This window comes from Triticum dicoccoides, chromosome 4B, assembly GCF_002162155.2.
Source record: "Triticum dicoccoides isolate Atlit2015 ecotype Zavitan chromosome 4B, WEW_v2.0, whole genome shotgun sequence".
In the NCBI taxonomy this organism is placed as follows: domain Eukaryota; kingdom Viridiplantae; phylum Streptophyta; class Magnoliopsida; order Poales; family Poaceae; genus Triticum; species Triticum dicoccoides.
This window is the reverse complement of record NC_041387.1, coordinates 38,518,859-38,541,773: the sequence shown is the minus strand read 5'-3', so window position 1 is coordinate 38,541,773 and position 22,915 is coordinate 38,518,859. Positions and strand designations below refer to the sequence as shown.

General features: G+C 42.7%; 1 protein-coding gene across 1 annotated transcript; it reads left to right on the top strand.

Annotated features, from left to right (window-relative positions):
- Positions 1 to 1,280: 1,280 nt before the first annotated feature.
- Positions 1,281 to 6,816, top strand: LOC119292476 (65-kDa microtubule-associated protein 6-like). The gene is made up of 10 exons (XM_037571306.1): positions 1,281 to 1,865; positions 1,965 to 2,171; positions 3,992 to 4,246; positions 4,632 to 4,847; positions 4,948 to 5,266; positions 5,430 to 5,581; positions 5,676 to 5,763; positions 5,863 to 5,936; positions 6,038 to 6,112; positions 6,220 to 6,816. The coding sequence occupies exons 1-10, from the start codon at positions 1,281 to 1,283 to the stop codon at positions 6,583 to 6,585; spliced, it is 2,337 nt and encodes a 778-aa protein (XP_037427203.1). The 3' UTR covers positions 6,586 to 6,816.
- The last annotated feature ends 16,099 nt before the right edge of the window (positions 6,817 to 22,915 follow it).

Genomic DNA, 22,915 nt, shown 5'->3' with positions numbered 1-22,915 from the left:
TAGTAGTTGACCTCAAGCCTGCTTTATTTATGCACTTGCTAACCTACCGCGAAAAAAGCCCGGAAACCCTCTTGGAAAGCTAAAGAGGGCTAATCGCAACAATAATCGAGGGATTTGCTTGCTGTCGATGTCGATCGACATCATGCATGGGTACATGAATAGTGAATGTGATAGACACCTTTCGGGTAGCTCTTCTTAATCTTAATCGGGTGACAATTTTCCTCCTTTTCCCATGCACTGATGCTTGCATGAAAAGTACGGGTAAACATCTTTCCGCTGGACCGTCCGGGTTTGTTTCTATGAAAATCCTGCAAATCCTGACGTGCATATGAAACATACTAGTACCTAACAAACATTGATACACATGTTGCACTAAAGTGGCGACACACATATAGTGCAAAATCTCATCAGGGGCAGCCGGCTGAGTGTTCTTGTTATTGATTGTTATTACTGGTTTAGTCATCGATCAACTACTCGTGCATGTCATGTCAGTGGCAGAGTAGTATATGCATGCAATTAACTACTCTCTCGGTTACTAAACATAAACCCTTTTAGAGATTCTATAGTAGGGACTACATGTGGAGCAAAAAAAATGAATCTACACTCTAAAATATGTCTATATACATCAGTACGTAGTCCGTGTTAAAATATTTAAAAAGGATTACATTTAGAAACGAAGGGAGTATATACTGCTACATGCTCTGTTTTTCGACATGGCCTGCAAAGCAAAGCTTATTCTTTTCTTTTATCCATGTGGGAGTGCAACGGATGATGCAAATTATCTATGTTTCGGGTAGGTCTTCTTAATCTTAGTCAGATGGCAATTTCTTCCTTTTCCCATGCATGAAAAGTACGGGCAAACATCTTTCCGTTGCACCGTCCGGATTTCTATCTTTTTTTATATATTGAACTTCTGCTAAACCCTGACGTAAATATGAAACATAGTACCTAACTAACGAGACGCATGTTGCACTAGACTAGCGAGATAAATATATAGTGTTGTGCGAAATCTCGGTAGGGACAGCCGGCGGAGAGTTCTTGTTATCACTACTTCTCGTGCATGTCATGTCAGTTGCAGAGTATATATATGTATGCAATTAACTATGCGCATCAATCTGAATTTGACTAGGCCCGCTAAGCAAAAGCTATTTTTTTTTCCATGTGGGAATGCAACGGATGATGCAAACACCCCGGCCGTTCTTAATTCATTTGTTTGTGACGCGCGCAAGTCGGCAAGTGCCAATATCATATCTCAAAATTAGGGTTCAGGACCAGCATGCATGATCGGTCGACGATGGTTCCAGGCCAACTGCAGCGCAGCCAGAATTAGGCATAAACAAACCACAAATCAGGCAGCATATTATCACACACCAAAACCCTGGCTGGCTTTATTAGCCAGGCTTCCTCTTCTCTTCCAATATGCTGTATTTCCTTTCCTTTTTGCTCTGCCCTACACGGAGTCAGTCGATCATCATCATCATCATCAGCGCGGCTGCTGGCTGGTCAGTGGTTACACACGGGGCCATCCGATACTTGTCGCGTACCGAGCCGCGGAGGCTGCGAGCGGGCCCGGCCTCCCGACCCGAGGCCCTGGCACTTTCAGCTATATATGCCCTCCTCTCCACCCGACGCACCCATCCATCAATCAGCGACGTCTACCTCTAGCTAGCTGGACGCTTAAACCCTCTCCCAACTCTCGAGCTAGCTGCTGCATCGTCGTCTCGTCTCCAACAGCCAGCCAGCATACGCGTGCAACGGCCATGGGAGAGCTCGCCGCCGAGCTGCTGTACAACATGGCGCCGCTGGCCCTGTCCGGCGGCGGTGCCGAGGTCGGCAGTTGCGCGCCCCTGCTCGCGGAGCTCAGGGTGCGTCCGACGATCCTCTCCCGGCCGGCTGGACTCTGTTCTGTTCTTTGAGTTTTCAAGTGCCGTGGTTTGACATGTGGAGTGGATGTGTGTGTGCAGCAACTGTGGGGGCAGATAGGCAAGAGCCAGGAGGAGAGGGAGCGGATGGTGCACGAGCTGGAGGCGGAGTGCACGCGGGTGTACCGCCGCAAGGTCGACGAGGCCACCGGCGAGCGCGCGCTGCTGCACCAGTCGCTCGCCGCCAGCGAGGCCGAGATCGCCGCCCTCACCGCCGCCCTCGGCGCCGAAAACTCCACGCAGTTCAAGGTAACTTACTCGGGGGCCTTTGGCAGGCAGGCGGCTATCCGCTTCTCCTTTCCCTGCACCTTTTCAGCACTTATTACTTTGAGGAGTCAAAGAAAAATCCCGCATTAACTGTAAGATGTTATATTTTCAATATTATGATATTTACATGATCACCCAAAGTATATAGTTTTGCATTCCTTTTTAGAGTCAACCCGAAGGAAGTCCATTCGAGCACGAGGCGCAGGAATTCTAAAACTTAATAGAAGTTTAAAACCTTTAGCTTTAGAATTGATATTGATGCAAAGGCTGGGGATTCCCTCCTTTTCAAAAAATAAATAAAAAAACTTGATCTCTATCGGTCTAAGATTGTCAAGAATATTTCGTAAACATACAGTCTTTTCAGCCTATCCATAAAGGGAAATATAGACTTGTAACGAATCGTTTAAGAGAATCAAGCTCCTTTGTATTGTTGTTTAAAAATAAAAAATAAAGATATAACTGATACTAGGATGAAGAGAGAAATGGAGGTAGCTGTCATGTGGGTCCTAGCTAACTAGGATGGCGCCGTGGAGTGGTCAACTTGCCACGGCAATAGTCATAGCCAGCGAAACTCGTTTGGGACCAAGTAGACCTTTTTAACGAGTTTAGACTTTAGAGGCACAAACATGCATTATAGGAGTAAGGTGGAAGCCCTCCTTTGGTTCAAAGGTAAAGTGAGGGAAACACATAGGAATAGAAAAAAGAAATGAAGGAAAAATTTCTTTGGTCTCAATTTCAGAAAAAAATCATAGAAATTTTACAATCCGCTTGGACCTCCTTTTCAAATTTCTACGCAGAAGAACGAGACTGAGATCTTTAGTGGCATAGTGACATGCTAATTATATCTTTTCATGTGATTTGACTCTGTGGCCCACACGTCAACTGCACACTGATTTTGAATCGGAAGCACACTAAATAGAAACTGGAAGCCCCCGCAAAAAAATAAAAATAGAAACTGGAAGCTTTTTAGAACCCACCTATTGGTCTGGTGGTAGTACACGTGGTGGTGCGTGTGAAAAATAAATAGATTCGGTGTTATCAGAAAAATGTGGCAATGGAAATCATAGTAGCCGGAAACAGGGAACGGTAGGCCGTCCCTCGATCCCGATTCATCGACCCGGAATCGGATTCGGAAACGAGGTCGGATTCGGTACGATTCGATGAAAATTCGGTGTCCCCGCATCCTGCTCCTCGATTCAGGTTCCAGGATCCAACAGCCAAAACGTGAGGCATAATTTAGTCACGCCGTCGTTTCTTTTCTCAAGGACTTCTCGTTCTTCCTTCAATCCATTAATTGCAAGGGATCCATTAACAACAAGGAATGCTGACCGTCAGGGAGTCGTCGTTCTTCAGGAACTGCGTTCCTCGATCCATGGTACCATACCGGGTTCATCATACAGAAACGGATTGGATCGCGTCCCCGCTATAAAGAAATCGTTCGAGAGATGTATACCCTCGTTGTATCCTATTTTTTTCAGCCACCGACTCTCGTCCCTCGTTCCCGTTCCTCGTTCCCACCGTACCGGAAACTTGGCAACTATGATGGAAATTCCTCCGACAGGATGATTACTGATTATACACATAGAAAACAATGCGGTTTTCTGAACAATGACACAGAACAAGTATAGCTTTGTAAAACCACTTTTTAAAGCGTAGTTCGCCGACGGATCAATAATGTATGGGCAGTTCTAAGGCACTTAATCATGATTCTGTATCGAGTCTGTTTAACTTGCTCACTGAAATCATGACCTGTTTACTGAAACTCTCTACTCACTATTACGGCTTTCTTCATCTTTGTTTAGGTGAACAAATGGACCGTGTCGCTGAACGAGCGGGTGTCATCGGCGACGGCTCTGCTGGAAGAGCTGCGGGCGATGAGAGCAGAACGGAGCAAGCAGTTCTCTGACATCCGGTCGGAGATCGAGAAGATCAGCGCTGAGATCGCAGGGCGGAGCCACGGCCAGGACACCTCCCCCAGGGCCGGCGACGGCCATGACCTCACCATCAGGAGGCTGGGCGAGTACAGGGCACGCCTGTCCACTCTTCAGAAAGAGAAGGTAAGAAATTTGTTCTGAAACTTCAGAATTTTACAGCTTTTCGTCGATGGATACATCCGACAGGGATTGCTTAAAATAAGCCCTCCATCAAGATACCCAATCAAGTTTCGTTTTGTTTAAGGCGGACCTATCAACAGCTGGTTAGTAGGATATCAGTTCAGGTCCTGAACTATCCGTGCCGTTGTTAAGTTGGCTAATCGGTCCATTCACGTCAATATTTCCTAGCAATCATTATAGCGATTTTATGATCTTCAGAAGATCAGAACATGCCAAGGCTTATGATTTGTCAAGTAGTATAAAATGTTGATATGTAATGACAATCATCAGCATATCTGAACTGAATATGATGGCGACAAGCTGACGGCTCCTGCAAAATTGTTTGCAGTCGGACCGCCTGCACAAGGTCCTGGAGCACGTGACGGAGGTGCACTCGCTGTGCGACGTGCTGGGCGAGGACTTCATCGCCATCGTGAACGAGGTCCACCCGGGGCTGCACGAGGCCGACCCCGGCAAGCCCACCAGCATCAGCGACACTACGCTCACCAGGCTCTCCCAGGTCGTCGCCATGCTCACCTCCGAGAAGGCCAAGCGAGCAGCCATGGTACACAGTACATGCCAGCACACCCTTAATTAGTTCGCCTCTGCTTCCAAGCTCCAACGTGACGCTAATGGTTGCTGCACATGCGTCACCTTTGCTGCAGCTGCGGGAAGCCGTGGTGCCGCTGGTGGAGCTGTGGGACCTGATGGACTCGCCGGCAGAGGAGCGGCGGGGCTTCCAGAAGGCGGCGGCCGTCCTGAAGCCCGCGAAAGAGGAGGTCCTCCTGTCCTCCGGCGTGCTGTCCATGGCGAGCATCAAGAAGACGGAGGAGGAGGTGGAGAGGCTGACGAGGCTCAAGGCCGGCCGGATGAAGGAGCTGGTGCTCAAGCGCAGGCTGGAGCTGGAGAACATCTGCCGGAGCATGCACGTCGAGCCCGACGCCAGCACCGTGCCCGAGAAGTCCATCGCGCTCATCGACTCCGGTACGTACAGTACCACGAGTTCAGGCTTCAGACGCAGGCTTCTTGTTCAGTTTTACTACTGGGAAAGAAAAAATTCAGACACGCCGAGCTTTTCTTTACTTGTTACCGAAATGCATTTCAGATGTGGAATTCTAATGGTGATTGCATCTTAATATATTATCAGGCCTTGTGAACCCTTCTGAGCTCATGGCCAGCATCGACGACCAGATAGCCAAGGCCAAGGAGGAGCATCAGTCGAGGAAGGACATCATGGAGAAGATCAACAAGTGGCTGCTGGCCTGCGAGGAAGAGAAATGGCTCGACGACCACAACGTGGTATGTGTCCCCATCTTACAGTTTGAATGCGTATTTGGGTGCATTGGACAGTGATGATCTCTGGGTGCTCATCCCATCTGCTGGTTTCATTCAGGATGAGAACAGGTTCAGCACCGGCAGGACCGCGCGTCTGAACCTGAAACGCGCCGAGAAAGCCAGGGTCATCATCATGAAGATTCCAGGTAATTTAAGCTTACTTAATCATCCCTTATGTAACTTAAACACCTATTAATTCAGAAGAATGTTTGGGCAAAAATAACCGAGTGTTCATTGTTCTGCAGCTATTGTTGATAACCTGATGAGTCGAACGCTGGCATGGGAGAGCGAAAGAAAGAAGCCTTTTCTGTACGACGGGGTAAGCTAGCTTCAGCTCTACTGCACCAGCATACTACGCAGTAACAATTTCCATGGCATGGCAGCTGATGAATTGCTTGCGTTTCTTATTACCTTGTCAAGGCTCGCCTAGTGGCCGTGTTGGAAGAGCACAAGCAAGCCAGGCTGAGGCAGGAGGAGGAGAGGAGGCGACTCCGGGTAAATAAATCATCCCTGCTGCTGTTCACAGCATCTATTTGGATGACACTTGCTTGAATTCATGCGGATTCTGAACTCACCGGAAGTAAATTGATGGCGTGTTGCAGGAGCAGAAGAAGCTGCGCACCCTGTTCAGCGAGAAGGAGACGATGCCGCGCCTCAAGAGGCCCAGCGGCAGCGGCGGCGGCGGCTTCAGCAGGACGCCGGAGCCGGGCAGCATGAACCGGAAGCGGGTCGACGCCGGCAGGCTCACGTGCTCCGCGCCGTCGATGCGCAGCAGCAGCAGCGGCTCCAGCTGCGGCGGCGGCGGCGGAGGCCGTTCCTCGGCCGAGCTCGACAGGCCGCGGTCGTCGGCGGCCGGGGCCGGGCGCTGCGGCGAGCTCCTGCAGGGCGCGCGGCGGCTGTCGTTCAACTACGTCGCCGTGGCCAAGGCCGGCGGCGGCATGTCTTCGTCGCTGGCGTCGCTGTCCTGAACTCACCGCGCCGATCGCGGCCGCTGCTCTCACTTTTTTTCGTTCTTGAATGATAGGGGAAATAGCACGGCAGGAAAGAATTTGGTACTATCTTGTGTGTCTTGAAATGATGTCGTTGTTTTGCTGCCGGAAGTTGTTGACGCGATTCGTCTTCTTTTTCTTGAGTTTTACGGAGTGGCCGTGTGTAAATACTTTCACCGGAAGAAATGACAATATTGTGCAACTTTTGCCCGCCCGGTGTCGCAGCAGGGAGTCTGAACTCTGAGGCGGTGCACACGCCGCGTGCGCGCGCTGCTGCTGCACGGTGGCCACCTCGCGCGCGCAGACAGAGAACGCGACTCGGAACGCCGGCGCAAAGCAAACTCGCGTGCGTTTGCACTTTGTACGTGCTTTGGCGACCTCGGCAGTGCTGGAAGCGTGCTGTCTACAGCGAGTGCGCTGGCAACTCTCGGCAAGGCGATGCGAACGAGCGCGGAGCGGGCCAAACACGCTCCCGGCGTAGCGTGGAGCGTGCACTACGGCGCATGCGCGTGCTGCTGTCGGCCAACATCAGAGGTTTATTATTATTATTGTTATTGTTATTATTGACGGGGCGAACATCAGAGTTTATGTATCTCCTTGAAGTTCTAAGAGCAACTTTAGCAGATCGTCATATCGACCCGATCATCTAACAGCGCCGATTTTTGCTTTAACAATCGTCGATCGGTATAGCAGAATTGCCGTTGCGTGCTCCGTCGGCATGTTTATTTGGAGGTTGCTCCGAATCGAATCCTCAAGTCTCCACATTTACAGGCTGAAAAGCCAACGACTATGACCATATGAGCGCAACTAGCAAGCCTCGCAGGCACGCAAATCGCATCCAGGCATCTCTTGAGGCGTATCGGAAGATCGGAGATTGAGCCTCCCATCATCACTTGTGTGAAGATCTCATTGAGCATCAATGGTAACTAGCTAGGCAATACTATGTTTACATTTTTTTTTAATCCGTTACATTTTACTTGAACAATTTGTTTCATTGGATTGTTTGTCGCATACATATTATTTATTGATTTGGATTATTGTTATATTTAAATTAGTGGTTTGTAATAATATTGTTGTATTATTTGATGTCAATGACAAATCTATAATACCTAAATAGTTGATGCCCACTAACTTCAATTCTCTCAACATGCAGCCCTTCACATCATCAAATGTGCCATGTCCTCATCCGCTAAAACTATTTTATGCACATGCGTACCCAATTCAATTGTTTCATCTTTAATGATCCAGGATACATGCATACTCTTTGTTCACACACAATTATTTTTTAAATTATTATTTTTTGCTTTAGAACACTTCATTCAACTTTATCAAAAAGTAACCTTTAAAATCCCGCAGCAATGCGCAGGGAAATTACCTAGTTGAACTAGTGGAGTAGATAGAAGAAAATAATGAAGGTAGCATATGAGGACTATGTGTCTACGCACAACCTTCAAAAATATATGTATCACCCTCCATACATGGTTTGAAGGCCGTGGGTATGCTGACTCTGATAGAGTTGTTCCAATTCCATCACACTTCTTATGCTTTATTAGACAAGTCTATCAGATTTCCTAAACTAGCTCCAGAAAACAACAAAATCTATGATGTGTTGAGGACGTCACCGTCCTATTTCAACACATTATCGCCGTCAAATATGCCTCCCACGGGAGATCCCTCCCGCCCACACCGCGCTCCAGCCACTGGTTGTTGCCCCGCTACCCCACCCCGAGCCCCGTGTGGTTGCTCGGTTAGCCTCTGCTCCCATATACCCCCCCCCCCTCCCCATGGTTCTCCTCCGGCCTTTCCTCGCAGGCTCAACCGCCGCCGAGGTCAATTTCTTCATTAACATGATCCCTAGAGGTAATTTAAGTTCGAATTTCTATATTCTACTTGTATACAGCTTGTGTTTTGTCTAGATGACCTGGATTGTACAAATTGTGTAGATGAGATCAATTGTGAAAGATTTTTCGTGGATTCTTCGACCTTGGATTATTATGACGATGGTTTGTTCAAAGGCGATGACTTGGAGGAGGTTGCTTAATGATTGCTCAATGGGAGGTAAATGGAAACAAGAAGAGGAAGCATCCAGGGTCATGATCGGGCCTTCAAGAAATCAAGGTCAGGGCAACTTCAACAATCAACCTCAATTCGCAACTTTGAACTAGTTTCTCAGCAACCAGCCCAAGACTTTCAGCTTCTACGCCGAGCCTCTGGATGCTTACGATCAGCTCGTCGATATCAACAAGCACTTCGAAAGCAGCAATGTCTGTCCTGAGGACTACGTAAAGTTCCCTACTTTCCAACTCAAGAATCAAGTGACAGATTGGTGTCAGCAGTACAAGGACTCGAGTGGTTAGCTGGACCGATTTCTTTTATGATTTCAGAGCTCACCATATTCCAACAAGTATGACTGAAGGTATGCACAAGAAATTCATAAATCTCAAGCAATGAAGTATGTCCGTCTATGAATATAACTCCGAGTTCCAGAGGCTTGCTCGATATGCCAAGCAAGATGTTCTCGATGAGAAGAGTAAGATTTACCAATTTAGGGTGGCCTCAAAGAGGACCTTCAACTCGCTCTTATTCTCTCTGAGCCAACTGAGTTTGACCAGTTTTACAACATGGCTCTCAAGCAAGAAATTATGTAGATCAAGTTCAAAGCTTCTAAGAAGAGACCCAGAGATTCCACTCAGTCTACCGCAAGATTCACATGTTCATGCCGAGCATACTCTACATCCTGGTTGACACGTACGTGCGTAATTCATATTTAAAAAAATGTGGCGCCAAGATCATGCGATCACTTATGATAGTGTGGACTATAGTCTATTCTATTCAACATGGGTTCAGATTAAAATTAGTTATACCAAACTTTTATACCTATTTAATTTATTCCATTATACTCCCTCCGTTCCTACATATATGTCTTTCTAGAGATTTCAACAAATAACTACATATGGAGCAAAATGAGTGAATCTACACTCTAAAATATGTCTATATACATCCGTATGTGGTAGTCCATTTGAAATCTCTAAAAAGACAAATATTTAGGAACGGAGGGAGTAGTACAATCTCAACTAAAATACTTTGTTCTACCATTTAGTTTAATTTGCAAAATTAAAAGAATGTAAGGTTTCTAAAGTTTCTTAGACATGCACTTTTATCCCTAACCACTTGTCCTTAAAAAGTTAACTTGCGCCGCTCTAAATTTAAACTGCAGCTTGTACCAAAAGTTAAGTAAAGTTTCCTCTTTCCAAGGCATAACTATGGAGTGGATCTTTACTTAAACCGAAATCCTTTAAATATGAGGGAAGTAAAATAAAAGGGACAAATACCCCCTATATAGGTTTGTAGTGTATGATTAGTTACAAGCAAATAGAGAATTCTAGAGTACATAAGATATTTATTTGAATCTCAACATCTAATTGCTGTCGTTGATTGCTTACTCTTTGTTAGGAAGTTGTTGGGCCCCAAGTCGCAAGTTTATAGAAAGCAACAACTTTCCCTCACGTCAATGACCTTAAGGTTTATCGAACCAGTAGGAGCGCTTGAACTGATCGGATGATGCGGAGAGCCCCCGAGAAGCCCCTGTGGCATGCCTCTGCGGAATGGGCGATGCCAAAGGCACACTCACCCTCGAAGGCCCCTATGAAGGAAATATCCCCTAGAGGCAATAATGAAGTTGTTATTTATATTTCCTTATCATGATAAATGTTCATTATTCATGCTAGAATTGTATTAACCAGAAACTTAGTACATGTGTGAATACATAGACAACACATAGTGTCCCTAGTATGCCTCTACTTTACTAGCTCGTTAACCAAAGATGATTATGTTTCCTAACCATAGACATGTGTTGTCATTTGATGAACGGGATCACATTATTAGGAGAATGATGTGATGGACAAGACCCATCTGTTAGCTTAGCATTATGATCGTTACAGTTTCATTGCTACTGCTTTCTTCATGACTTATACATGTTCCTCAGACTATGAGATTATGCAACTCCAGAATACCGGAGCCTTGTGTGCTATTAATGTCACAACATGGCTGGGTGATTATAAAGATGCTCTACAGGTGTCTCCGAAGGTGTTTGTTGGGTTAGCATATATTGAGATTAGGATTTGTCACTCCGTGTATCAGGGAGGTATATCTGGGCCCTCTCGGTAATGCTCATCCCTTTAAGCCTTGCAGGCAATGTGACTAATGAGTTAGTTGCGGGATGAAGTATTACAGAACGATTAAAGAGACTTGCCGGTAACGAGATTGAACTAGGTATGATCATACCGATGATCGAATCTCGGGCAAGTAACATACCGATGACAAAGGGAACAACGTATGTTGTTATGCGGTTTGACCGATAAAGATCTTCGTAGAATATGTAGGAGCCAATATGAGCATCTAGGTTCCGCTGTTGTTTATTGATTAGAGATATGTCTCGGTCATGTCTACATAGTTTTTGAACCCGTAGGGTCCGCACGCTTAACGTTCGATGACGATTTGTATTATGAGTTATGTGTTTTGGTGACCAAAGTTTGTTCAGAGTCCCGGATGAGATCACGAACGTGATGAGGAGTCTCTGAATGGTCGAGACATAAAGTTTGATATATTGGAAGGTTATGTTCGGACACTGGAAAGGTTCGGGCATTTTTCGGAGTACCGAGAGGTTACCGGACCCTCCACCCCCGGGGGGGGGGGGGAGTAGTGGGCCTTAATGGGCTTTAGTGGAAAGGAGAGGAGGGCCACACGCCCCTCCCCCCCATGGCTGGTCGGAATTGGACTAGGAGGGGGTGCCGCCCCCCTCTTTCCTTTTCCCTCTCCTACTCTTTCCCCCTCTCCCCTCTTGGAAAAAGGAAGGGGACTCCAACTAGGATTGGGAATCCTAGTTGGACTCCCCCTATAGGCGCGCCCCTCCTTGGCCGGACTCCTCCTCCTCCCTCCTTTATATACAGGGGTAGGGGGCACCCCAAAGCACACCAAGTTCTCTCTTAACCGTGTGCGGTGCCCCCTCCACAGTTACACAACTCGGTCATATCGTCGTAGTGCTTAGGCGAAGCCCTGCATCGGTAACTTCATCTGCACCATCACCACGCCATCGTGCTGACGGAACTCACCCTCGTCCTCAAGTGGATCAAGAGCACGAGGGGAATAGCTAAAAGTGTGCTGAACGCAGAGGTGCCCTATGTTTGGTACTTGGATCGGTTGGATCACGAAGACGTTCGACTACATCAACCGTGTTACTAAACGCTTCCGCTTTCGGTCTACTAGGGTACGTGGACACACTCTCCCGTCTCATTGCTTTGCATCTCCTAGATAGATCTTGTGTGATCGTAGGATGTTTTTGAATTACTACGTTCCCAAACAGTGGCATCTGAGCCAGGTCTGTGCGTAGATGGTATTTGCACGAGTAGAACACAAAGAGTTGTGGGCGATAATAGTCATACTGCTTACCACCAACATCTTACTTTGATTCGGCGGTATTGTTGGATGAAGCGGCCCGGACCGACATTACATGACCGCGTTCATGAGACTGGTTCTGCCGACATGCTTCGCACATAGGTGGCTGGCGGGTGGCTATTTCTCCAACTTTTGTTGAATCAAGTTTGACTACGATCGGTCCTTGTTGAAGGTTAAAACATCACACTTGACGAAAAATTATTGTGGTTTTGGTGCGTAGGTAAGAACGGTTCTTGCTAGAAGCCCGTAGCAGCCACGTAAAACTTGCAACAACAAAGTAGATGTCTAACTTGTTTTTGCAGAGCTTGTTGTGATGTGATATGGTCAAGACATGATGAGATACAAATTGTTGTATGAGATGATCATGTTTTGTAACAAAGTTATCGGCAACTGGCAGGAACCATATGGTTGTCGCTTTATTGTATGAAATGCAATTGCCATGTAATTGCTTTACTTTATCACTAAGTGGTAGCGATAGTCGTAGTAGCAATAGTTCACGAGATGACAACGATGCTACGATGGACATCAAGATGTCAAGCCGGTGACGATGGAGATCATGACGATGCTTCGATGATGGAGATCATGAGCACAAGATGATGATGGCCATATCATGTCACATATTTTGATTGCATGTGATGTTTATCTTTATGCATCTTATTTTTCTTAGTACGGCGGTAGCATTATAAGATGATCCCTTACTAAATTTCAAGGTATAAGTGTTCTCCCTGAGTATGCACCGTTGCAACAGTTCGTAGTGCCGAGACACCACATGATGGTCGGGTGTGATAAGCTCTACGTTCACATACAACGGGTGCAAGCCAGTTTTGCACGTGTAGAATACTTGGGTTAAACTTGACGAGCCTAGCATATGCAGATATGGCCTCGGAATACTGAGACCGAGAGGTCGTACGTGAATCATATAGTAGATATGATCAACATAGTGATGTTCACCATTGAAAACTACTCCATCTCACGTGTTGATCGGACATGGTTTAGTTGATTTGGATCACGTGATCATTTAGATGACTAGAGGGATGTCTATCTAAGTGGGAGTTCTTAAGTAATATGATTAACTGAACTTTAATTTATCATGAACTTAGTCTTGATAGTTATTTTGCATGTCTATGTTATTGTAGATCAATGGCCCGTGCTACCGTTCCTTTGAATTTTAGTGCGTTCCTAGAGAAAGCTAAGTTGAAAGATGATGGTAGCAATTACACGGACTGAGTCCATAACTTGAGGATTATCCTCATTGCTGCACAGAAGAATTACGTCCTGGAAGCACTGCTAGGTGCAAGGCCTGCTGCAGGAGCAACTTCGGACATTATGAACGTCTGGCAGAGCAAAGTTGATGACTACTCGATAGTTCAGTGTGCCATGCTTTACGGCTTAGAATCGGGACTTCAAAGACATTTTGAACGTCATGGAGCATATGAGATGTTCCAAGAGTTGAAGTTAATATTTCAAGCAAATGCCCGAGTTGAGAGATATGAAGTCTCCAACAAGTTCTATAGCTGCAAAATGGAGGAGAATAGTTCTGTTAGTGAATACATACTCAGAATGTCTGGGTACCATAACCACTTGACTCAGCTGGGAGTTAATCTTCCCGATGATAGTGTCATTGACAGAGTTCTTCAATCACTGCCACCAAGCTATAAAGGCTTCATGATGAACTATAATATGCAAGGGATGAACAAAACAATTCCCGATCTCTTTGTGATGCTAAAGGCTGCGGAGGTAGAAATCAAGGAGCATCAAGTGTTGATGGTCAAAAGACCACTAGTTTCAAGAAAAAGGGCAAAGGAAAGGAGGGGAACTTCAAGAAGAACGGCAAGAAAGTTGCTTCTCAGGGAAGAGGCCCAAGTCTGGACCTAAGCCTGAAACTAAGTGCTTCTACTACAAAGGGACTGGTCACTGGAAGCGGAACTGCCCAAGTATTTGGCGGATAAGAAGGATAGCATAGTGAAAGGTATATTTGATATACATATTATTGATGTGTACCTTACTAATGCTCGTAGTAGCGCCTGGGTATTTGATACTAGTTCTGTTGCTCATATTTGCAACTTGAAACATGGACTATAGATTAAATGGAGATTAGCTAAGGACGAGGTGACGATGCGCGTCGGAAATGGTTCCAAGGTCGATGTGATCGCCGTCGGCACGCTACCTCTACATCTACCTCCGGGATTAGTTTTAGACCTGAATAATTGTTATTTGGTGCCAGCGTTAAGCATGAACATTATATCTGGATCTTGTTTAATGCGAGACGGTTATTCATTTAAATCAGAGAATAATGGTTGTTCTATTTAAATGAGTAATATGTTTTATGGTCATGCACCCTTGCTGAGTGGTCTATTTTTGTTGAATCTCGATCGTGGTGATACACATGTTCATAATATTGAAGCCAAAAGGTGCAAAGTTGATAATGATAGTGCAACTTATTTGTGGCACCGCCGTTTAGGTCATATTGGTGTAAAGCGCATGAAGAAACTCCATGCTGATGGGCTTTTGGAATCACTTGATTATGAATCACGTGGTGCTTGCGAACCATGCCTCATGGGCAAGATGACTAAAACTCCGTTCTCCGGAATAATGGAACGAGCTACTGACTTATTGGAAATAATACATACGGATGTATGCGGTCCAATGAGTGTAGAGTCTCTTGGCGGGTATCGTTATTTTCTAACCTTCATAAATGATTTGAGCAGATATGGGTATATCTACTTAATGAAACATAAGTCTGAAACATTTGAAAAGTTCAAAGAATTTCAGAGTGAAGTGGAAAATCATCGTAACAAGAAAATAAAGTTTCTACGATCTGATCGTGGAGGAGAATATTTGAGTTACGAGTTTGGTCTTCATTTGGAACAATGTGGAATAGTTTCACAACTAACAGCACCTGGAACACCACAGTGTAATGGTGTGTCCAAACGTCGTAACCGCACTTTATTGGATATGGTGCGATCTATGATGTCTCTTACTGATTTACAACTATCGTTTTGGGGTTATGCTTTAAAGACCTCTTCATTCACGTTAAATAGGGCACCATCAAAATCTGCTGAGACGGTGCCATATGAACTGTGGTTTGGCAAGAAACCCAAGTTGTTGTTTCTTAAAGTTTGGGGCTGCGATGCTTATGTGAAAAAGCTTCAACCTGATAAGCTCGAACCCAAATCAGAGAAGTGTGTCTTCATAGGATATCCAAAGGAAACTGTTGGGTACACCTTCTATCACAGATCCGAAGGAAAGATATTCGTTGCGAAGAATGGATCCTTTCTAGAGAAGGAGTTTCTCTAGAAAGAAGCGAGTGGGAGGAAAGTAGAACTTGATGAGGTAATTGTACCTGCTCCCGAATTGGAAAGTAGTTCATCACAGAAATCAGTTCCAGTGATTCCTACACCAATTAGTGAGGAAGCTAATGATGATGATCATGAAACTTCAGATCAAGTTACTACCGAACCTTGTAGGTCAACCAGAGTACGATCCGCACCAGAGTGGTACGGTAATCTTATTATGGAAGTCATGTTACTAGACCATGATGAACCTACAAACTATGAGGAAGCGATGAGGAGCGCAGATTCCACGAAATGGCTTGAGGCCATGAAATCTGAGATGGGATCCATGTATGAGAACAAAGTGTGGACTTTGGTGGACTTGCCCGATGATCGGCAAGCCATAGAAAATAAATGGATCTTCAAGAATAAGACTGACGCTGACGGTAATGTTATTGTCTACAAAACTCGACTTGTTGCGAAAGGTTTTCAACAAGTTCAAGGAGTTGACTACGGTGAGACCTTCTCACCAGTAGCGATGCTTAAGTCTGTCCGAATCATGTTAGCAATTGCCGCATTTTATGATTATGAAATTTGGCAAATGGTTGTCAAAACTGCATTCCTAAATGCATTTCTTAAAGAAGAGTTGTATATGATGCAACCAGAAGGTTTTGTCGATCCAAAAGGTGCTAACAAAGTATGCAAGCTCCAGCGATCCATTTATGGACTGGTGCAAGCCTCTCAAAGTTGGAATATGCGCTTTGATAGTGTGATCAAAGCACAAGGTTTTATATAGATGTTTGGAGAATCCTGTATTTACAAGAAAGTGAGTGGGAGCTCTGTATCATTTAATATTATATGTGGATGACATATTATTGATTGGAAATGATACATAATTTCTGGATAGCATAAAAGGATACTTGAATAAGAATTTTTCAATTAAAGACCTCGGTGAAGCTGCTTACATATTGGGAATCAAGATCTACAGAGATAGATCAAGACACTTAATCGGACTTTCACAAAGCACATACCTTGATAAAGTTTTGAAGAAGTTCAAAATGGATCAGTCAAAGAAAGGGTTCTCGCCTGTGTTACTGATACGTCTCCAAGGTATCTATAATTTTTTATTGTTCCATGCTGTTATATTATCATTCTTGGATGTTTTACAATCATTTTATAGTCATTTTATATCATTTTTTGGTACTAACCTATTGACATAGTGCCTAGTGTCAGTTGCTGTTTTCTGCATGTTTTTTACATCGCAGGAAATCAATATCAAACGGAGTCTAAACACGGCGAAACTCCTTGGAGAATTTTTATGAACCAGAACACCCAGGATGGGCCAGAGCAGCACCTAGGGGTGCTCCGAGGGGGGCACAACCCACCAGGGAACGCCTGGGCCCCCAGGCGCGCCCAGGTGGGTTGTGCCCACCTCAGTGGCCTCCCACACCCCTTCTTCGCTTGATAAAATCCTAAATATTCCAAAACCCTTCCGGGTAGCCCTAGATCAGAAGTTCCGCCGCTGCAAGGCCTCTGTATCCACGAGATCCAATCTAGACCCTATTCTGGCACCCTGCCGGAGGGGGGAATCATCACCGGTGGCCATCTTCATCATCCCAGCGGCCACCACGATGAGGAGGGAGTAGTCCACCCTAGGGGCTGAGGGTTTGTACCAGTAGATATGTGTTTAATTTCTCTCTCTCTCTCTCGTGTTCTTGAGATGTCACGATCTTGATGTATTGCGGGCTTTCTTAATATAGTTGCATCATATTGTGTTTTCCCCTCTCTATCTTGTTGTGATGAATTGAGTTTTTCCTTTGAGATTTCGTTGTTATCGGATTGAATACTTTTATGGATTTGAGAACACTTGATATATGTCTTGCAATTGAATACTCGTGGTGACAATGGGGTATCGTATTGATTCACTTGATATATGTTTTGTCACTCAACTCGCTGATTCCCGAGGTGACATTGGGGTAATCTATGCATAGGGGTTGATGCACGTTCTTGTCTTTGTTTCTCTGGTAGAAATCTTGGGGCACTCTTTGAAGTTCTTTGTGCTGGATTGAGTATTATGAATATGAATTTGCTTTGGTGTTATTTTAGTACGAACTCTAGGATAGATCGAATGGAAAGAATAGCTTTGTGTTATTTTAGTACGAACTCTTGAATAGATCAAACGGAATGAATAGCTTTGAGGTGGTTTCGTACCCTACAAACAATTTATTCTTATGTTCTCCGCTAGATAGGAACTTTGGAGTGATTCTTCATCGCACTTTGAGGGATAGTTATATGATCCAATTATATTAGCATTGTTGAGAGATTGCACTAGTGAAAGTATGCACCCTAGGCCTCATTTTCAAGCATTGCAATACCATTTTTGTGCCCGTTTACTATTTGCTACCTTGCTGTTTTTATTTATTCATATTATAAAAATATATTTCTACCATCCATATTACACCTTTATCACCATCTCTTCGCCGACTAGTGCACCTATACAATTTGCCATTGTATTAGGTGTGTTGGGGACACAAGAGATTTCTTGTATTTGGTTGCAGTGTCGTTTGAGAGAGACCATCTTCATCCTGCACCTCTCATGGATTGATAAACCTTAGGTCATCCACTTGAGGGAAAATTGCTACTGTCCTACAAAACTCTACGCTTGGAGGCCCAACACGTGTCTACAAGAATAAAGTTGCATAGTAGACATCAAGCTCTTTTCTGGCACCATTGCCGGGGAGGTGAGTGCTTGAAGGTTTATATTTAGATCTTGCAATCGAATCTTTTAGTTTCTTGTTTTGTCACTAGTTTGGTTTATAAAAGAAAACTAGAAAAAAAGGAACTGAGGTTGCATCATATTATTGATCATCTTTATAATATCTTTCTTGAAAATGATGGTTCGGAAAATTGTGCTCAAATGTTAGAAGAAGTCAATAAAATGTTTGGCACAAATTATTTGAATGATGAGCATGATGGCAATGTTGTTAGTATGAATTCTTTGAATATCCAAAATGCTAATGATTATTGCACTAGCCATGATAATGATGTCTCCTATAAGAATTTCAATTTTTGCGGAGTAAATTGGGAGTGCACACACACACACACACACACACACACACCAAAAAGGAAAGATAGATTTTGTAAGAAGCATAAAAATTTAGAAACAAAAAAGTTGCAAAAGAGGCTAGATGATTGTGCTGAAAGATTTAATATTTTTCGCCATCCTTGTGAACTTTGCAATGAACTTGGTCTTTTAAATCTCCAATGCTATTTGTTTCATGATCAAATTGTGTCCAAAAATTGTGATAACCTGATTACCCATGAGCATCATAAAGAGCTTTGTCTTCTTTTGGGGTATGAAGAAATGAAACGTATAACTAAGGATATTCCAAAATTTAATCTCAATAGAATTCTTGATTTTGATCTAGAGGAAATTTATATGTTTTGTGCGGCAAATTCCATTGAGAATCCTTATATTGCCAACTATCTAAAGACAAGAAAACAAATAGAGCATGAAGAGAGTACTAATGAAAGGGAAAATATTTCCCAATACCCTCCTAGTGTTTATTATGATGAATCAGGTAACGAGGAGGAGTTTCCTATCCAATCAATCTCTTCAACAAGATGCTCGAAAAAAATGATTAAACCCACACGTGAGGTGGTGAAGAAGAAAAATAAAAGAAGAAAAAGTAGAGTAAAAAGGTAACTCTCCCAAGTAATATTGCTCCTATCACCATTGTGCCTAATGAAAGTGAATCAAATATGTTTATGGAGGATGATGATATTGAGTATGATTTTGTGATGCCTACTACTTGTTGTGATGATTATGATTGGAAAGACAATGATGTATCTTATGACCTTGAAGATCTTTTTGGCACATGCTTGGAAGAATGTGATAATAATGTTTGCTATACTATTGGTGCCATTCATGCTATTGGTAAAAATGATTTTGATGATATGCAAAACCACAAGCTTGGGGATGCTATGTTTGATGGGTATGAAATGTTTGAAGATTTATTTGCTGAAAATAATGCTTGTCCCAAGCTTGGGGATGCTTTGCATAATGAATATGATCCTTTTATCCCTTCTACTTTTGATAAGAAAATTTGTTATGATGATAGCATACCTCCTATTTATGATGATTACAATGATGAAAATGGGTTTGGAAGAGTGTTAACTCTAGGTAGTAGTGATCCCACTATTTTGGAGGGTGTTGAATCTTATTACAATATTGATGAAAGTGGATTTGGAGAGGTCATGACTTTATTTAGTGATACATCCACTATTTTGGAAGAGGTTTCAATTGACTATGATGAGAACAAAGTTGCTACTTATGATGCTTATTATGATGACGTGTATGCCATAAAGACAGATAAATATTCTATGCTTTTGGATCATGAAAAGAATGCTTTATTTGATAGTTATATAGATGAATATATTCATGATGCTACTGAAAATTATTATGAGAGAGGAACTTATGATTTATGATGCTCTTGTTATGTTTCAACTTTTATCTTTTATGCGAGCATCATTGAAATCATCATGCCTAGCTAAAAGACATTAAAGAAAAGCGCTTGTTGGGAGACAACTCAACACTTTTACCTACTGTTTTTGTGTGTTAACATGATTATACTACTGTGGTAATCATGTTTTATTGCTTTTGTTTCAATAAAGTGCCAAGTAAAGCATTGGGATCATGGTGGGTGATAGTTGATTTGATCTTGCTGAAAAACAGAAACTTTTGCGCTCACAAAAATAACTATCATTTTTTACAGAAGAGTGATTTTGAGTTGATTATCTTTTCAGAAGATTAATATACAAATTTATCATGTGGTCATATGTTTTTCATAATTTTTGGAGTATCAGAAGTATGGTTTGAGTACAGATTACTACAGATTGTTCTGTTTTTTGACAGATTCTGTTTTCAATGCATAGTTTGCTTGTTTTCTTGTTTCTATGGCTTATATTTCTCAATATAAATTGTGGAAATGATATGATACAGTAGGAATTGTGTGGAAACAATTATGAATCTTGTCTTTGACAGTATCAAGGTGAAATGGTTTGCTCTTTATCATACTAACCTATCTCACAAGGTTCAGTTAAGTTTGGTGTGATTGAAGTTTTCAAGTTTTGGGTGAAATGTCGATATGAGGAGAATAAGGAGTGACAAGACCCTAAGCTTGGGGATGACCAAGGCACCCCCAAGGTAATATTCAAGGAATATGCAAGCAACTAAGCTTGGGGATGCCCTAGAAGGCATCCCCTCTTTGGTCTCCAACATTATTGGTAACCTCACTTGGAGCTATGCCTTCATTCATCACATGATATGTGTTTTACTTGGAGCGTCAATTTATTTTGTTAGGATTTGCTTTATATTATTTATAATAATGTTTTTCATCTTTTATTTCAATAAAAGTGGCAATGATAGCCTTTGCCATGCTTATTTTGCAAGTATACATGTTGCTGTTTCAAAACAGAAAGTTTATCGATGTTGCAAAAACTCCCTAGAAAAGTCAGAATTTGATAAATTGTTGAAACTTTTTGCAAAATAAGATCTGATAAATTTTCTACAGTGTGTACTTTGTTTCATAATTTTTAGGGTTAGGGAATTATGACGAATATTACATTCTTTACAGACTGTACTGTTTTGGCAGATTGTTGTTATGTTTGCATATGTTTGCTTGTTTAATGATTCTATTTGAGAATAAGATTATTAAATATGCAGAGGCATTTAGTATGTAATGTTGAATAATAATTTTAGTGATTTGCTACAGTAGAGAATGATGAGGTTATTGCATTGTTTTATACTAACTTATCTCACGAGTTCTTGTTGAGTTTTGTGTGGATGAAGTTTTTGAGATTTAGGCAAACCGTGATATGAGAGGAATTAAGGAGACACAAAAGCTCAAGCTTGGGGATGCCCAAGGCATCCCAATTTCATATTCCAAGAAGTCTCAAGCATCTAATCTTGGGGATGCCCCAGTAGGCATCCCACCTTTCTTCTTCAACAATTATCGGTTAGTATCGGTTGAGCCTAAGTTTTTGCTTCTTCACATGAGTTGTGCTATGCTTGGAATGTCATTTTATTTTCATTTTGCTGTTTTAATAAAATACTTAGATCTGAAAATTTTAAAATAAAATAGAGTCCTCAAATAGTTGCCAGGGAGGCTAGGTGAGCGGCATTCACATCCCATCAATGAAGCTCTTTTCTATGGAAATGCTCTCATGCTTCACTTAGATTTATTTGGGAGTTAGTAAATTTTTAAGAAACTCTCTCTTGCTTCACTTAGATTATTTTGAGAGAAAGAAAAAAAATCATGCTCGTGATCTTCACTTATATTTGTTTGAGATTATCAAAGGCAACATATGAAAATAGTCCCAAAGTGATAGATATCCAAGGAGGATATAATAAAAAAATTCATGAAGATCATTGGACAAAATAAACTTGATTCTTAGTAATGGTTTTGAGATATGACGATATGATATGTGAGTCATGTTGATGAGTAATTGTGCTTTAGTAAGAATATTGATGTTAAGGTTTGTGATTCCCTATGCAAGCACGAAAGTCAATAGTTATGCAATGAAATTTATATCCTACTTATGGTGCATTATTCGGTGTTACTTATGCTTAATGCTTGGGTACAAGATTTTTTTTGCTTTTTGGTTGGTCGCTTCTCAATATTTTTGCTAGCCTTCATTTTGCACTAAGTATGCTCGCTACTTGTGCATCCAAAACCCTTTAAACTAGTTTTGCCTTATGAGTCCACTATACCTACCTATATGCAGCATTTCCATGCCGTTCTAAGCAAATTTGCATGTGCCATCTCTAATGTTCAAAATAAATTTCTCTTTTGTGTGCTCTACTACTCGCGAGGCGGTAAAGGGTAGCCAATATTTTCCATGCTAGATGTGTTATTCTCACGATGAGTGTTTATTCACTTGTCATTGCACGAGAGTACGGCAAAGGTACTAGGGATGCCCAGTCCCGAATGAATAATGAATTTACTTTATGTTGTCAAATAATAAATTCCTTGAAAAGTGTTGGTATGGAGGGCACCCGTGGATACGGTTAGCCATGGAAAGTGAAAGTTATGGTGGAAAAAGGAATAAACTTTATTTTCTGTTTGGGAACCGCCTATGATATATCTAGCATGGAAAGTGTTGGGATGCTCCAAGTCGTTTTCGTTGGTAGAAAAATTATGACTCTCAAAAATAATTTTATCTCTCAATTTAAGCTTTGAGCTCTGGCACCTCTACAAATCACTACTTCCCTCCGCGAAGGGCCTTTCTTTTACTCATGCATTTTTATTTCCAATTTGAGTCTCCATCTTCTCTTATAAAGCACCAACTAAGGGGCAGTATGATCATATTTGAGCATTGGGTGTAGCTAATATTCGAGTGTGTTTCATGAATGGATCAATGACTGAGCATGATGGGCTAGGGATAACTTGCTTTAGTGTTGATATTTTAAAAGACATGGTTGCTTGTTGGTATGCTTGAGTATTAAAGTCTCCATGTCAAAACTAGACTATTGCGTAATCATATAAAAGTCCATATGTCTATGTATAAAGAAAAGAAATGTG